At 32.7% G+C, this 18,228-nt stretch overlaps 1 protein-coding gene across 1 annotated transcript; it reads right to left on the bottom strand.

The window, feature by feature from the left end:
* Positions 1–238: 238 nt before the first annotated feature.
* LOC124533109 (fatty acid synthase-like) lies at positions 239–16,588 on the bottom strand. Its single transcript, XM_047108273.1, has 38 exons — positions 16,502–16,588; positions 16,078–16,226; positions 15,586–15,778; positions 14,810–14,930; positions 14,515–14,718; positions 14,318–14,434; positions 14,051–14,232; positions 13,774–13,916; positions 13,177–13,380; positions 12,401–12,587; positions 12,049–12,211; positions 11,603–11,772; positions 11,313–11,464; positions 10,873–11,056; positions 10,571–10,719; positions 10,317–10,501; positions 10,121–10,240; positions 9,923–10,032; positions 9,633–9,823; positions 8,870–9,021; positions 8,242–8,499; positions 8,069–8,168; positions 7,456–7,593; positions 6,947–7,056; positions 6,711–6,861; positions 6,463–6,634; positions 6,268–6,380; positions 5,777–5,941; positions 4,924–5,096; positions 4,505–4,654; positions 3,971–4,171; positions 3,198–3,300; positions 2,515–2,665; positions 2,170–2,320; positions 1,765–1,912; positions 1,462–1,638; positions 977–1,076; positions 239–892 (listed from the first exon to the last, which is right to left on the bottom strand). Exons 2-38 carry the CDS (start codon positions 16,222–16,224, stop codon positions 306–308), a joined length of 6,222 nt encoding a protein of 2,073 aa, XP_046964229.1. The 5' UTR covers positions 16,225–16,226; positions 16,502–16,588; the 3' UTR covers positions 239–305.
* Between the last annotated feature and the right edge of the window lie 1,640 nt (positions 16,589–18,228).

Genomic DNA, 18,228 nt, shown 5'->3' with positions numbered 1-18,228 from the left:
ATGATATATTTGTTGAAATATATGATATAAAACTTGGAATTATTCGGCGATAGCTCGCTCATCATTCTCATTTTTTAGATTATGAGTTAAAAAAATATTAATAAAAAAGCTTTTATAACATACATCAATAAAATAGAATCAGATTTGATTAAAGATTTAGATTGTGTATTGTAATAGTGGTCTTTAGTATATTAAGTCTACTACTTATCTATTTTAAAATAAATGAGTGAAAGAAAAATAAGTATTGGTAATATATGCTTCGAATATATTTATTTGAACAATAAAAGAAAATAAATTAAAATGTTTTACAACTCATCGTGGTTTGACATGAACGTGTCCGAATTCAAGATATAGGTCTCACACAGATTTCTCTTTTCAAATGCTTCCAAGATAGCAGGGTCCAAGTGGCGGTTGATAATAGCACTGCCGCGTAGATCTTGTGCAGCGTACGCCAGTGGAGCTTCTAACTCATAATCCACAACAGGTTGCATGGAATAGTTTTGTAGGGAAGATATTTGACCGACTTTGTCGGATTTGGGTCGCATAGATATAATTTTGGAACGGAGGCGACGCGGTTGCATCTTACACTTGCGAACTTGAATGATTCTTGCATACGCTGCTTTGATATTCTCTTCGGTGTACTGGTTCGAGTGTACCACCTGACCTGAGAGCATTTTGACACAGGCGGATACCTTTTCATTCCAAGTCATACTGTGTTGAAGCACACTGTCTAACCGAGTTGTACTTTCATCGTTAGTCATCAATTTAAACATATGACGCACGACAGCATCCTGTAGTTCTTCCTCAGTTTTGAAAGTCTTAAGTTTTTCTTCAAATGTTGCCTGTATGTCATCAGGAGCGCCACCGACGCAGAAAACGGTGCCAGTTAAACCTATGAATGTATTGAAATAGATTAATATACTGTAAATAGTTGTTTACAATAATGGGTCAATAATTTTCTAGTGACATTGTTTACCTTGTTCTTCGAATATGGCCGCCATTTCTAAAGCTACCAGTACACCACTTTCATATCCTACCAAGTAGAATCCATCCGATAACTTCTTTTTGAGAAGAATCTGTAAATTAACATATCAAAATTATTATTTGGATTGTAAACAGTATGTATTTCAATTTATTATTTTTTAACATTTCTTGCATCGTTATTAAACCAACGAATATTAAAGTTATATTATTCATTAATTATGTTCTTGGGTCTTAACCCAAAAACTAATTAAGGAAAAGAATTTTTCATTTTGCAGAATAAGCTAAAAAAGAGTTTACATAGAGTATACAGAGTTCTTAGACTTCTCAGTAGTACCTTCTTTTAAACCCACGTTAGCTTCATGTTTTCTGATTGGTTTATTTAAAAAATCCTGCAAGAACCTACATTAATAAAGTAAAGTAAGATTCTTCAATGGGTCAATACTTATGTAATAGATAAAAATATTTTTATTGAATTACCTTTGCAAATCTGTCTGCCATTTCTTGAATCGTTTGATGTGGTGAGTCCAGTCCAGGCTGTAGTACAATGGCGGGCAGCTTCAGTCGTTCACACAACACTTGGAAACGAGCATGATGACCTTCCACACCAGGCACCACACACAAGTATGTTTGGCTAACATCAAATTCATCGTCACGCTGTAAAAATAAACAGTGAAATATCAGTACTTTCAATTTATGGGGAATAGGAGAGATAAACACAATTTCGCTGAATAAGAATCTCATACGAATTTTTGATTAATTATTATCATCAAAATTAATTACCTGTGCAGATATGTTGGTAAGAGTTGGTAAAAATACCATTTCAGTCGTTGCTAAAAGCTCATCTTGATCAACGTAGGATATGAATGTCTCTAAGCCTTCCGTCTCTTTAAAAACAGTGTCTGATAAACCATTCTCGATATCACGAATCCTGTTGAAAAGATAAATAAAAAAATGTTCAATTAACATGTTTTTTTTTTTAAATACAAATCTCTACATAGTATAAAACAAAGTCGCTGTTTCTGTCCCTATATATGCTTAAATTTTTAAAACTACGCTACGGATTTTGATGCGTATACAATTCATGAACAATATAGTTCAGTAACAAATTCTGTAGTATATTTAGTATCAGTATTGCACCGGTGCGAAGCCGGGGCGAGTCGCTAGTAAGATGTACACATTACTTACTTTTCAATAGTCAGCAATTGTACTTCACGCTCGTCTAACAAAATATGGCAGACGTCGCGCATATATACTTGAATGATTCCGAAATTAGTGGGATCTATACCAAAGTTTTGTAATGTCGCTTCACCATCAGCATCTTCTGGTACTTGTATACCTGCAATTGAAATTTTATCATTTGTTAATTTGAGATTCAATTATTGATGCTATCTTATTTCAATGCTTTCATAGAGTTTATATAATATTTCTATTCCAGTATCTTCTGCTAAATGTGCATTTTTGTCACGAAATAAAGGTCCTTTTTAATTCATTTTAGACAGGTAAAAATTATTACATATCGAATATCGTTACCTGCTAATGCACTCAGCTGTTGTAACAAAGTTCTGGGTGGTTCTTCAACAGCGTCCACAAATACGACGTGTTGTTTCGAGCACAGCGCTTTTTCCACAGCATCAATAGCATTATATACTGAAATAGTTCCTTTGTCTCCAACATTTGTCTCCTGAAAAAGCGAGAATTTTATTGCGTGTTTTTGATATGATTTACGCCGCATACCGGGATCCGGATCATAGGTTGATCTTTTGACACCGGTTTTTTTAGGACTATGTTTTTTTTTTGTTTTATGCTTATCTACCAATACCAGTAGTGTTTAGTGTCTCCATAAACCAAATGGCATAATAAACAATAAAAGCATTCCAAAAAGAAGATACTGTAGACGATATTTTATTTAATGCACGGTATAATTGTGTTTTAATTGTGTATTGTAAATTAATAGAAAAAGAGCAAGGGAATAAAGATCTTTGAAATGTCTTAATGGTGTACTGTTAATTTGTTACACAGGATCGATTTAATTCTTAAAAATTTTACAGTATATCCCCGATCATAGTCAACAGCGTTAATACGTGGATAAAGTCTGCCAACTTTATGGCATTAACGCTTAGTTGAGTGTTTTTTAGTCTCTTGAATGTGTTGTTTTTCTGAATATAATATGAATAGTTCATAATATCAATTTTAAAAAAATATATTTAAAATACCTTTTTCAATGTTGGTAGCTTAATCAAAGTCAAGTTCTCATGATTTTTATCCGCCAGATTTTTAATCAAATTGTCATTGTCATTACATATGACTGCGAAGAATCTAAAATGGAAAATTTTATTTACTTATTATGTTTGCAAGCGATTTTTACATTTGTCATTCTAATATAAATATATAATTAGGTAATTTACGTCCATAGATTATGTAAAATCATTTAAAAACATGCTAATTAAACTATTATTTACTATTACTTGCTACAATAACAAAAGTGAAAAAATATACATATTTAAAGACACACGTCAGAAATCAAAATGTAAATTATATATTATATAAACATGTAATACAATGCAAACGTCAATAACGGTTTAAGGGTCCAATGGTATAAGGGTCGTCATCAATGATGTAAAAAGGTCGCACTATCGACGCTGACTTAAAAGTAAGTTAAGTAAGTAAGTTAGTAAGTAAGACTAGAATTTGTTTTTTTTATGACGAGCATATGGGCCACCTGATAGTTAGTGGTCACCATCACCCATTGGCAATGACGCTGTAAGAAACATTAACTATTCCTTACATCGTCAATGTGCCACCAACCTTGGGAACTAAGATGTTATGTCCCTTGTGCCTGTAGCTACACTGGCTCACTCACTCTTCAAACCGGAACACAACAATAATGAGTACTGTTATTTGGCGGTAGAATAACTGATGAGTGGGTGGTAACCCAGACGGGCTTGTACAAAAAATAAACGAAAGAAAGGAATATTATTCAACTTACTTCAACGTGGAACACGATCTCTGTGCAAGTAGCATTAATTGTTCCAAGCTACTTCTAGCGCTGTCCCTTTGAACGTCCGGTGACGCAACGTAGTATATACCTTCGATACCAATTGTTTTAATGTTTTCGAATACATTTTGGTTTGTGGTATTTACGTTTTTAAGTAGTAATTGTACGTGAACTCCTTGTTTCTCCCATGTTCTGTAATAATTTTTTTTTTAATTTGAATCTATATGCATCTTTTGAATTTGCAGTACTCAATAAGTATTTAATGTCCTATTATGGTAAAAACAATTATGTTATTTGTAACATTATAATTACTTACAATTTAACGTTAATGTTCTAAAATAAGTTTCTCACTTTACAACATACTAAAATTAATATTTAAATAAGGTCAGTAAGCACATTAGTAATTAATATTTCTTTTCAATATTACGACTATCCTGTGTAATTCAAACCTTTTTACCATACCTAATTAATAGATAAGAAAAAGAATAATAGATATGATTCTTTAAAACAATAAAATATAAACACCTTAATTTGTAAGAAGTATAGTTCGATTTCTTTGAAGAAATTAAAATGATCTCTTTGGCGCCTCGTTTTATCAATCTTTCAACTAAATGTGAACCCAATTCTTCATTTTCGAACACTATAATTTGGTAAAGATTAGGAGAGCAGCTTATTCTGAAAAAAAAAAGAAATGATATATATGTTTATGCTCGCGGGCGATTAATTAGAGTTTTAATTATAAAGTCTTCTTTACTAAAAAAACTATTTTAAAAAATTTACGATAATTTATATATTAAATTGTAATTCTTATTGGTCCAAACTTTTAATCGTAATAAAAGTAAATGTGTTTTGTTTAAATCCGACGTTCCTTTGTTTTTTAATATAAGTTATCATTGCGTACATATAGTTTTCGCATGATAAGCTACGACGTAACAATTACTTACTTGGTCTGGACGTAAGACGGGTCCTCTTGTAGGTTGATGAGGACACGACCCCGATGGCGACTGCCGGCTTGCAGGCGGTAGGCTCTAGACACGTCTTGGGGCGCGTATGTCACACGTGACAGTGGCCTTACGTATCCGCGAGCGATTCCCTCACTTAACATTTGTTGCAATTGCTAAAAATTGTAATCGAATTTTTAAAAATAGAACCCACAAATGTGCCTGGCGTAGGCGGTTATAAAAAATAATCTCTCCATTTCAAAAAAGGCTTGTTCTTGTAAATTTTGCGAATTGTCATGTATTCGAATTTAATCCATGATTTCCATGATGGAAAACACTGAGAATATTTTCCTTAAACGCTGAGCACGAGATAAATTACAAGTAAAAATAAATACAAATAGGTACATATCGAAAATTTTTTTATTTTGGGTCTTGTGTGTAGTTTTATTACTATTATTTTAAGCGATTTATGTTTATATAACAACAACAACAACAGCCTGTAAATTCCCACTGCTGGGCTAAAGGCGCCTCTCTCTCCCTCTCTCTCCCTTTGAGGAGAAGGTGTGGAACATATTCCACCACGCTGTTCCAATGCGGGTTGGTGGAATGCACATGTGGCAGAATTTATATGAAATTTATCACATGCAGGTTTCCTCAAGTTTTCCTTCACAGCTGAGCACGAGATGAATTATAAAGACAAATTAAGCACATGAAACAGCGGTGCTCGCCTGGGTTTGAACCCGCAATCATCGGTTAAGATGCACGCGTTCTAACCACTGGGCCATCTCGACTCTTATGTTTATATAAATAATTTATAAAAGAAATTATTCAAAAGATGTTCTAGTTACAAACTTACCTTCAAATCATCAACTATATTGTGTTCTACAGTCGAGTTCAAATCAAGGGTGCAGTATGATACAGATTTCGTGAGATACTTCATTCCAAAGAAGAACTCTTCTCGATTTAGTAAAACTGCTGCATCGATGAAAGTTGAAGACACGTGACAACATTTCATCGTAGCCTAAAAATAATATATTGAGTATCAGTACGATAGCCAGCATACCTTACAAACTTACATTTATTAAGATTTGGAGTTTCGATTCAACGGCACATGCTAATAGGGTTATTATAGAAATACGTAGGATTTTGGAGATACAATTTCAATGTATTTAATTTTGTTTTAATTATATATGTGATAATATATACGATTACACTTGTTAAATTTAATTAAATTAAGATTGAATTTGACTTTACAAAAGCGTCTCAGCTGGCAAGCTTTAGCTTAGCTTTCGCTAATATATTTTCTTGAAGATTACTATCCGAAAAATATGCTTGTTCGTAACTTACGTTTTTGATTTCTCCTCGAACACAACTAATAACAACATTGCAACCTTTGCCTTTCGTAGCACTCATGACCATATCCGAGAAACTTGTATCACGCGAGTTTCCAATGTTTTCGCCTGCAATGAAATATAATTTTTCACATCTTAAATTACACAACACGTTATAATACAAGCTTTTTGTGCATTGTATTAATTATACCTTTCAATTCTGGGAATAATCTTTGCAAGAATCGCTTCTTCTTAGTGTCACTGACTGTAGTGAAAACTTGACATCCATGGGCCAAGGCAATCGATATAACTGCTTGCCCAAGAGCACCAGCGCCACCGTGGACTAACAAATTGATACCATTCTTAAACTTGCTCTTCATTACCTACAATGGATTAAAATATTTAGATATTTTACTCATAATTTAATATAAAGAAATTAAATGATTTCAATATATTTACAAGACAGTAGAACGCCACACTGTACGCCAAAGGGACTGTTGCAGCATCCTCGAGACTCCAGTGATCTGGTACCGGCCATAACAGTTCCGGTTGCACTCTCACGGATGTTTTGATTGATTTGTCGTAAACAATTCCCATAACACGTGCACCGCTATTGACATATAAAAATATATTATTATCGTATTCCCATATTATTAACATTTTTATTTGCAAGTTAAAATTTTCCACTCAGTTACCTTTCAGTAATTCCACTGAAGTCGAGCATGGTTTTTGTTTGGTCTTTGTCAAAAGCAACAAGTCCCATTTTCTTCTTCATATCCACATCGTTAATTCCAGCATAACGAACCTAAAAATATTGTCTTAATATTAACTTCTTATACCAATTTATAAGGCAATTCCTATCGCCTGATATCCCGACTACGTAAAGGTATAAAATACTTTTTACATATATACATTTTTACATATAAAATAAAATTACTTTTTACTTGATTTATCCTGATCTCTTATAAGCAGTTAGAAATTAATGTGTTATTAATTTAATAAATAAATGCGGTGTTGAAAATGTAGGTTATGATAGAAGAATAAGAATATAAAATTAAAATTAACTGTTATCTGAGTGACAACTATAAGAAACAAACTTAAAGATCCGTACAGCTGTTTAGAATAAGAAGGATAATGATCTGACACCCATTTAATATTTTTTTCTGAATACAATATAAAGGTACGAGATACTCATTTAACATACCGTCACTTTTACACCCTCATTGTTCGATTCTGATCCATCCACCCAATGCAAAGAGTCCAAATCTCCTTGTCGCTTAATTTCTAGCGTCATATCACGATTTTCGCGTAATGGAAGATAGTATTGTGCGTCCTCGATGACCTAAAATGTATATAACATTACAAAAGATGAAGCCGTTTCAGATTCATAATACGTATTCTGCAACGAAATGCTTCTACGATCTCAAAGTACCGCGGCAACTATTTCTAGTGTATATTTTAAGGAGAATAGGTTTGGTTTTAACCGCAATCTAAAATACAGTTTTACACATACCTATAATTATTTTTTATGGTATTAATAAGATTACAGTTGTCTTGCAGGAGTTCATATTTATAAAGTACTATTTGCCGCCCGAGGTTTCGCTCGCGTTTTTTGGGTTTTTTTCATATGTTAGGCAATAAAAGTAGTAAGCCTATGTCTTTCTTTGTAGTTCAAATTTGATTCGTACCAAATTTCGTTAAAATCGATTCATTGTCTTGGTAGTGAAAGAGCGACAGACAGACAGACAAAGTTACTTTCACATTTATAATATTAGTAAAAATAAAATGTTCTATTTAAATATAATTAAAATACTTACGTCAAGCTTATTCTTTTGCACAGACTTAAGTGCCAAATTCTTGTTTACCGCTGGTGGTAAGTCATAGAATCTTACATTTTCTATAGTAACTCCTCCACACCTGGAATAAATGGTAAATTATAATGTATACGAATTTATTTGTCTGAGTACCGTAAATTTGCAAAATATCTTACCTCGTGTAATTGTGCAACTCATTTACTTTAGCAGGTATTATCATTGTATTATCGTTTATTGGTACTGCGTTCTTCAAATGCTCACTAACATTGATTACAATTTTGCTTATAGAATACAGTTGGGACACTGTCTCGTACGTTCGCCTGAGTGTATTTAATTGAATAATGCCGTCAATAAACGTTACCCAATTGTCACGCCATATTATATTAGCTTCAGTTAATGACATATTGGCATTGTAAATACTTCTGAAGTCACCGCTGTAAACAAAAGTAAGTTTTCGTTAATCATTACAGTTATTGGATACGGAATTTTTACCATGTTTTTTATTTTTATTCGGTGAAGCTCGATATTTCGATATTATCTACCAATGTCTTGTTCACGAGACTGTATAATGTCGAAATATCGAGCTCCACCGAATAAAAATAAAAAAAACAAGGTAAATATCCCGTAATTAATAACTATTGTAATAAAAATAACCATGGTAATTTAAAATCTTATATTATCTCCGAATGTCTTGTTCACGAGACTAGAGACACACATGAGTAAAGAAAAATCGTTATATATGATGCAATGATTGTTTATTATTTTAATAAATAGTTTTTAATTAAATCTGCAATAAATACTTACGAATAATTGTAACCCTTGGTGTGCAGTAATTGGTAGATATCATCCGATTCTAAAGTCATGGGTTCATTCGATGCGACGTCATCCTTAGGTTTTTCGTCTTTTATTTCTCCAACAATATACCCTGTTGCAATTTTTATTTTCATGCTCAATACCTGAAATATTGAATGAGAATTAAGAACGCCGTGTTGTATTTGTGTTAGCTGTCGTTTCTAAACATTATAATAAATAAAGGTACAATGCAAAAACCTTAAATTTTAACGCATTTTTTAAAATTCCAAAGAATATAAAATGCTATTAAGTTACTCTGGAGAATTAGAAGGAGTGTCGATTAGGAGTTGGTAAAAATTTTAGTTCTATTACTTTGTTTCATGTAAAACATATTAAGAAAAGAATATTAAGAAACACAAGTGACGTAACATTTTAATTCCCAAGGTTAATGGTAAATTGGCTCTGCATCGAAGGCTACATTTTTTTACAGTGTCAGTCAATGTATGGTCCGTAGTTTTGCCCTTCCGCCTAGATAGATCATAAAAACAAAGAATATACTGCTAAGTTTTTAACCCAAACAAAATTAGGGAAATTTTAAGGCTAAGGTTCCAACGAATGATAAGTGATAGAAAATTTTGAGTTTGAAACATTGCATTGGTTTTTTTGTATTAATTTGAAGTAGGTACCGTTGTTACAGAGACACTTCAAATTTCTAATTCTATTGTATTGCATTGTAATTAAATTCATTTTGAGAAAATTATGATTAAAAAATTACTTCGAATCTTCCCGTTCCTCTGTGCAGAGCTACGTTGATTCTAAGCTGGCGTTGATTGTGGAGCGGCAGCTGAGAATGTTGTTGCACTTCTCGGAACTCCACCGACAACTGCTTCCTCTCTACTCCTGACACCATGGCTAAAGTATCCCAAACTGCTACGAGTACCGCCGCAAATGGATACATATTCTTATCTAGTATGGAAGGTAATTATAGATATAATATTGACTTGAGAAGATATAATATATCAAAATATAAAATTATCCAAAATTAAAATAAATATTTTTCTTTACCTTGAATCACATGGCCTTTCAAATATTTGTTATTATCATCATGAGTCGATATTACATTTTTGCAAGCGGCTGCCGTTTTTCTATGCGCTGCCATATACAGAGCTAAGTTCCTGAACACAAATAAATAAATATTTATTTATTTTTCTTTAATATTATTTTTATTTCAAAAATTTAAAAATAGGTATTTATATAACTTACCATCGCTCAGTATGTGCCCATTCTACTAAATGTGAAAGCATTGGCGTTCCAGTAGAAACGGGATACTCAATTTTGGGGTAGAGTGTTTCTACTTTTGGATTATATCCTTCCATGTAAAGCCTGTAAATGTCAACAGTTGTAACTATACTTTTTTTTAATAAACACTTATCAAGTTCAGTGTTGACTCTGCACTTACTTTCCGATAGCCTCAAGCAAGAATTGTGCGTTATCGGGATGTCCACGTCTCGTAAGTGGAATATGTCTACAGGAGTCAGGTAGCGATCTCTTGAGGATAGCCTGAAGGAGGCCGTGTGGCGCAATCTCCACTAACACTGCATTAGGTGGGATCAATACCGATGTTTCTTCAAAAAGTACAGAATTCTACAAAAAAGGTGTTATTGATGAACGAGAATTTATATATTATTGATCAAGTAATGCAAAGTTAATTACCAGCAAGTTATTGGTGTGGTATTCGGCCGAGGAATACTTAGCAATTGGTTCATCCCAACGATCTTGAGGAACTGATGTTGACACCCAACGCTCACTTCGAGGCTTTGGCGATTTGATTACTTCAGTTAAGTATTTAAGCAGACCAGGACCTTCAAATATAACATTATTATAGTCAATTAAATTTAAAAATAACAAACAAACTTAGATATTACTTTTATTAATACGACACTGACAAATGTTATTCATTTTGTACTAATTGTTATATTCTATTTCATAATAAAAGTAAAGTAAAATATTATTACCTGCTTCAGCAATGTAACGTGAGTGGTATGCAATGTTTGAACATGGCACTTCCTTGGCGAAAATATCTTTCGAAGTCAAATAGGCAACAAATTCTCTCATAACATTCGCAGGTCCGGAAATGGTACTAGAGTCGGGACCGTTGTGACATGCGACCTGAATTTCCGGTGGACACATTTTCGATATCTGTAAGGAATTGTGTTTCTCAATTTCATCTGTGTCATAACAATATAGCAATAATCTGTTAAGTGGTGGCGTATGATTAATATTAAAGTCGACGAAGGGAAAATTAGGTGTAGAACACATCTATTAATATTATGCACGGTGAAAAAACCTTGGTATAAATGACACAGCTCCGGGCCTAAATAAAAACAGGAAAGCGACTGATGATGGTCACAATATTTGAAGATACGAACTGATACGATTAAATTCGAAAGATTACCTGTTGGTATCCAATACCGACAGCGGCCATAGACCCTTTAATGAAAGGTGTCTGTAAGGACACTAGACCTCGACTGTATGCAGATAGAATCATCTCTTCGGCTGTAAAGCAACCATCGGCGTATGCGCATCCTAGTTCACCAACACTGTGCCCTTTAATGCAAATAAAATAACCGTTAATGAACATATATTTTTTCATTCATAATAAATAACCCTTCTGACAAATTTCTGTCATGAATCCGATATATATCATTTAATATATATTTTTGAAATTATACAAATTTTAAGTACCAATTATTTTATCGGGGAAGATTCCAAGTTCACTGAGGATATCAGTGAGACCAATTTGAACGGCTGCAATACCGACGAACGAGTGCAGAATGTTGTCGAATATTGTTTTATCGGGTGACGTTATGATGTGAACAATATCGATTCCTTTAGGTTCCAAGGCACGGCGACAACTGTAAGAAATCACAATATTCGATGATATCCGTTTACTGAACACTATAATGTATCTTAGGTTACATTTGAAAATTTGATAAGAAAAATATAGAAAATCTAAAGGTTGAGTAAAATTGAGTTGTAGAAAGTGGAGCTTAATCTAGAAATATATATTAGAACATTTGATAAAATAAAATTATTAAACAGCCATTGGTTGAGGAAAATTTAAATAATATAAATATTTATATAAAGTGAACCTATTGGAATCTATGGAAATGTAAAAGATAGAAAAATACCGTTCTATGGATGCAGCGAAAACTGGTATCCGCATGAGTTGTGCACCCATGCCCGCCCACTGGGATCCCATACCGCTGTATACAAACCAAAGCGGTCGCTTGGCGTCATCAAAGTAATCAGTTTTCTCAGCAAGGCTAACAGTTTCATTATTTTCATTTGTATCTGAAACGACTTACAACGTTATAGAAAAATTGCTGCATAATTAAATAATAGACCTTCTTTATTAAGAGTATTTAGCGTTTGTATTCTAAAAGTAAAAATAAAACTATCTTATACTATTTTATGTGAAAGTAAGATTTAGATTTAATATATAAACTGTCTAAAATAATTAATGTCAAGTTCTGTCATTACCAAGTATCGTATATCCTCTTCCTAAATGACCGAAGATGCTGGTTTTGTGAATATTTCTGAACAGTGCCAATTCCTCGGGATCAATGGGTCGAGCTTTCAAGTCATCGATAATTTTCCTTACAGATGATTCTTGTCTTCCTGACAATGTCACTAGTTGTGGTATACTTGACTTGTAACGTGTTGGGTCCTGTTGTAAGTATATATAAACACATTAAGACGTATTCAAGCATTATATATTCGACTGGCATGTTTATTGATGGACGATGATTACATTTAATATAATCAGAGTAACTACTGGTTTTTTTACTAAAACTTTTCACTACCTTCGAAAAAGTTTATTTTATATTAGATTCATTTTTAAAATAAAGACCCAAAAGTACTTGCAAGATCGTATTTGAAAAAGGCGTAATCCTGATTCTGGTCTAATGGCATATGGAAGCAGAATTGAAAATCCTGGGTTGGCCTACTAAAATTTGATAGGTTTTGTTGTTAAGATGTTTTCAATAACAGCCCAGAGAGCCCCTGTGCTATAATAATCCCGAGTGGGAAATGTAAAACCGTTTACCTCGACCTCCTATTCGTCTGTCGTGTCATTTCGGAGTCAAATAAGATGTCCATCTCGAGAGTCAATTTAACTTTTATATTAACATATTTGATGAAGACTTGACTATTGATTCCTATTGAGCATGGTCATCCCAAAACTGATAAACATCAACAGTTAAGAGGAACTGTATTCGATATATTACTGGTGACATATATATTTATAATTTTTTTACCTTTGGCTTGTAATGGCCATGCAATAGAACGTGTGTATTGACTCCGGTGACTGACATTCCGTTAACGGCAGCGTACTGGCGGTCAAAGTTCTGATGGTCAGTTATTATTTTAATCTTGCCATCACGAAGAGCTGTTACGTCCTGACGCGGTGAATCACAGTGCAAGTTCGCAGCAAGTTTACCGGTGTGGTACCCTAGAAGAACCTAGAACAAGAATGTTAAGTATTAATAATAATATACAATTTCAAAAAAACTCTCAATTTTACGATTTAACTAAAATCCCAATGCATTAATTGATACGCATCATCATTTGTTAGTTGTATCGATTTCCGTCTTCAATAAATAATTAATATTGAAAATAAAATTAAATTAAAAGCATTTTTTTATTTAAATATTAATAGTTGTTCTAATTGAGCTGATGATATCATAACAATATACGTAGGTATATAAGTATACAATGAAATCAAAAACACAATGTAACGATAATAAATATAAATAATTCATATCAAAAGCGTAGAATAGAAATAGCTCATAAATATGTTTAAGTCGAAAATTGAATAAAGATATACATAAATCTTTAATATGTATAATATGTACCTTAGTAATCGATGATATTCCCGAAGCAGCTTCACCGTATCCAATATTGGACATAACACTTCCAACCAAAAGGGGCTGGTTCCTATTTTGGCAGTAAGCTTGTTCAATAGCTTCCAATTCTGATTTGTCAGCTTCAGAAACAGCTGTTAAATAAAAAATATTTCAAGTTGAATACATATGTTTCATTTTAGTTTAAGCTGAAAAATTGGTACTATATGTGGCTCCAATAGCAAGAACCTAATAGAGGGAATAGAAAACTAGGTTAAATATTAAGTACCTGAACCAAAAGCCTCGACATATTCAACAGCTTCGGGCGAAATATTAGCTTCCTCATAGAAACGCCTAATAAAATTGGCTGTATCCGATGGATTCCTGTAGAATCCATACCTTGAGGAACCCCTTTCGTCTTTAAGAATCGACGTAAATTCACATTTCACATGAACTACTTCCGCGTATACTCTAAAATAGAATATCACATACTATGAGAAACGGCCGTTTATTCACCAATATTTTAGAACATTCGAGACTCGAATATCAAACGTACCTTAAAGCATTTTTAGCCTTTTGCAGGAATAAAACATTAATAGCTTCAGATTTTGCGCATCCAGCAGCATTGCTGTCAAACGATTTTGTTTTGCCATCCATACACATTTGCATGATTCTGAAAAAATATTATTTAAAATCATAACCTATTCGACAGTACTATCAACTATGTGTTCCAAAATCAAACCAGTTTAGTACCTTCCATAGTGCACAGAAGATTGAGGATGTAAGCATAAATTAGCTCCTCCCACTATAGCTGCTTCACATTCACCGCGTGTGATTGCCAGGTAGGCCAGTTCAAGAGCTCCAGTGGAACTGCTACAAGCTTCATCAATAGCCATAGATGGACCTTTGGCGTTCAACCAATAAGAGATTCGGTTTGCAAACATAGTTTTACTGCACCTAAAAATTAAACAGAATTTTAATAAACAGCTTTAAGTATGTGATATTTTACTGTCTAGTACAGTCGTATAAAACTTTCTATATTACGTACCCTGCAATACCGAAACCAGTTCTCGAACTTGATACGTAAAAGCAAGCCTTTTCAGTTTCAGAGAAGCAACTTCCAATATAAACTCCGACTTTTTTTCCATTAAGTTCTGCCGGACTAATACCTAATGAATAAAAATAATATTATAGAACATATCAAAACCAGTATCCACCAGTAACCACGCTTGGGTTTTAGGTTAAGTCTTATTAAAAACTGAGCAAAACTGTGCAATATGTTTTGGTACAATCTTTTTTGGATCGAAAATGTCCAAATTCATAAACATTTTAACTTCTTTTAATCCATTGAAAATTTCGGTCTCCATCTTAAGCTAGAGTCAAACGGCGCTAAAAAAATTAATTAAGTGTAAACCGTCGAAATGAATACGTTATTTAAATTACTAAAATCAAAATCACCATTATCCTTATTTTGAATGACCGTATTATTATCAGATGATAATTTTCAAAACTAGCGACAAATATAAATTGCAGTAATAAAAAAAATAATAGTCATTTTATCAAAATCGATTGACCTTATGAAAAGATTATAAAAACTACACATATAATAAGAGTATATAATGTTTGTTTAGCTCTATTTCACGTAAATATAAAGTACGAGTAGGTATAATAACCGAAAACTATTTGTATATTCAGAATAGGATTGTCAGTTTAGGATTTGTAAATATTTGTTAACGAGACTAAAGCCACGGAACAGAGTTAATATAATCCATGCTGAAATATTGTGTACGTAGTACGTAGTAGTTTTTTAATTGATGTAATCACCTGCGTCGTAAATGGCTTGATATGCCTGTTCTAGAATTTTCCGGCCCATAGGATCCATGTTGTTACCGAGACGGTAATGGACTTTGAAGAATTGAGCATCAAACAGCTTCAGTTCAGGCACTTTACCGGTGTACTGAGCCACTTCTGGATGATCATAATGCCAGCGAGGATTGTCCGCATTCACAGGATTCTCCTAAAAATGTATATTGTGATATAATGCTGCATCGTATTATAACGATTAATGTTTGGGTACACGATCGCTTTCAATTTCTATTAAAATACTTTTTTAATTAATCATTTTATTAATATACATTGAAAGCCGTTGCAGTAAAACGTATCTAGTCATAATTTAAATACAGAATTAAAAGCATAGGTTGCGTCATGATTAATTAACATTCAACATTTACTTTAATAGTTAATTAACCACGTCAACGTTAGAAAGCCTCGTGGAAGCATATCTGACCCAATCATTGTTTTATACTTCAAACGCACCTTGTTATAAAGGATCTTTGAAAGGTCCTTAACATTATGCGATTCTGGGTAAAGCCCCGCCATACCAGATATGACAACTTTTTCGGGATCTAGCCCATTCTTGCCGAAATCTGGCGGAGCCGTGAAGGTCCTGGTTATTGGCGCCATAGCTGAAAAAAAAATTAATAACTACTAATTTTGAAATTTTAATACTATAAAACATTAGTGATAGAATATTCATATAACCAACATTAACTTTTGTATTAAAAAAAAATACTATGTATGTATTTACTATGTATTATATACCTATACCACATGTACAATAGGTACAATAGGTATGGCATATTATACGAACTTAGCATTAAATAAACTTAGCATTATTTAAATTTTATCTTATGATCATGATTTTATAATCTTAATATTTTACGCAATATAAAATTATTACCTGATTAATTTATATGTCTATTGAAAAAATAAATAAATAGGAAACACGACTTCTATTTGTACCGCCCGGTACAAATAAAAATTTCCGTGTTACTAGTCAACTACGTATATTAAAATGCTTTATATAAACTGTCGTTGCATACATTTAAATTCTTGATTATTAAATTTTAATTAACCTTTCATCTTTAACAATTAATATTCAATCCAATCCATGGAGCTAGTTGTCAGAAATTCAAAATACTACTAATATAGTCAAAACAGTGGAATTTTAGTATACAAATTGATTAACAGAATTTAATATTTAACTTTATAATACATTGTTTAAATCCAAAAGTCTAAAGAACTACTGAATGCAATTATCACTACACATGACGTTTGATAAATGTATAATAAAGTAACAGCTGTATATGTCCCACTGATGAGCTAAGGCCTCCTCTCCCTTTGAGGAGAAGGTTTTGAATGATTTTGTAATGAACGAAAACGAAATATCGATGAATATTTTTTTAAAAGTATAGAGTAAGATCTCTGTTCTGACTTTTTAGAAAAAATAAAAAATTCACAACGTTGTGGTTGTATTAATCCCTGTACACAGTATCTTAGATAAATTGGAAAACTCCATAGCCCTAACCAGGATCAGAAACTCATCAAATTCTATATTCTATCTCGATTACAAATCTGAAAAACAAAATGACATCACCGGAGAGAGATAAGGTGCAAGACAAAGAAACTTATGTGCTTTCTAAGGCGAATCTTAATTTATATTAAGTTACAATGTTATTATTGCAAGCTGCCTAATTCCGAAATGCTACTGACCATTTTATTAGATAATTAAAAGCAGCATTTTAATGTGCTTAATTTGTGTTAATGATCTATCTGGAGTATTTACGGTAAGGAAAACCTCGCAAATAATTTTACATGTGTCACGAAACCCTATTGGAGTAACGTTATTTCACTAGCTTCAAAACTTCTTTCAAGAAGTGGAGGCTATAGCGGTACATTTACAGGCTAACTCTAAAGTGACCTCGGGATCTACAGTATTTTAGGGTAATCACTAGAATTCGTCCAACAAAACAGTCCTTATTGTACAGTCGAGTAACAAAACGTTCCGTCAGTTTTCAAATTCATTCTTTTATCAAGTCTTAAACTCTTAGTTCCTTTTGAATTTAAACATCAATACATTGCGACGCAATATGTCAATCTTAATCGGTAAAGCAGATTATCTGTCATACTGAGCACACGAAAATAGATCTTAAGGTGACGAACCTTTCTTACCCCGACTGTACTTACAAATTGTCAGTTTATTTAAAAATTTAATCGTTGCCTTTTAGTTCAATATAAAGTATTCTATAAAAGTAAGGCTCTAGGTGTTGTTCGGTCACAGTAGGATCAGAATAGAATGGGAAACGTTATAAGGAAGGAGAATTAACAACAGTTAACTTATGTAATGTCGCATATAACCAAAATGACCTAAAAATACTTCGTCGTATAAAGAGCTGCAATTTACGTTCTAAGTGTTAAATTTACTTAAGTCGTAATAACACATCACTAGTCGAAATTTCATCGTTGGAGCAAAAAAGGTTTTAATTAAAAAAAAAAAAAAACTTTTATTTTATTTGTATGGACACAAAACAAATTGTCTATTAGTATTATCCACACATGTTTGAATGCTAATGAGAAATGAAAGAATATATTATTCATGCAAACAATATGTAGCAATGAAAAAAGGTA

Source organism: Vanessa cardui, chromosome 10, assembly GCF_905220365.1.
Source record: "Vanessa cardui chromosome 10, ilVanCard2.1, whole genome shotgun sequence".
Lineage (NCBI taxonomy): Eukaryota > Metazoa > Arthropoda > Insecta > Lepidoptera > Nymphalidae > Vanessa > Vanessa cardui.
Note: the sequence above shows the minus strand (reverse complement) of the source record. Positions and strands in the feature narration are given on the sequence as shown.

Bases quoted from the DNA above. Each gene is read 5' to 3' on its own strand.
- LOC124533109 (XM_047108273.1), bottom strand. From the start codon at position 16,224: ATGGCGCCAATAACCAGGACCTTCACGGCTCCGCCAGATTTCGGCAAG. The intron at 14,719-14,809 runs GTACGTAATATA...TTTAATTTTTAG, and splicing joins ACTGGTTTCGGTATTGCAGG to GTGCAGTAAAACTATGTTTG. The intron at 10,502-10,570 runs GTAATTAACTTT...CCTTTTTTGTAG, and splicing joins ACCACACCAATAACTTGCTG to AATTCTGTACTTTTTGAAGA.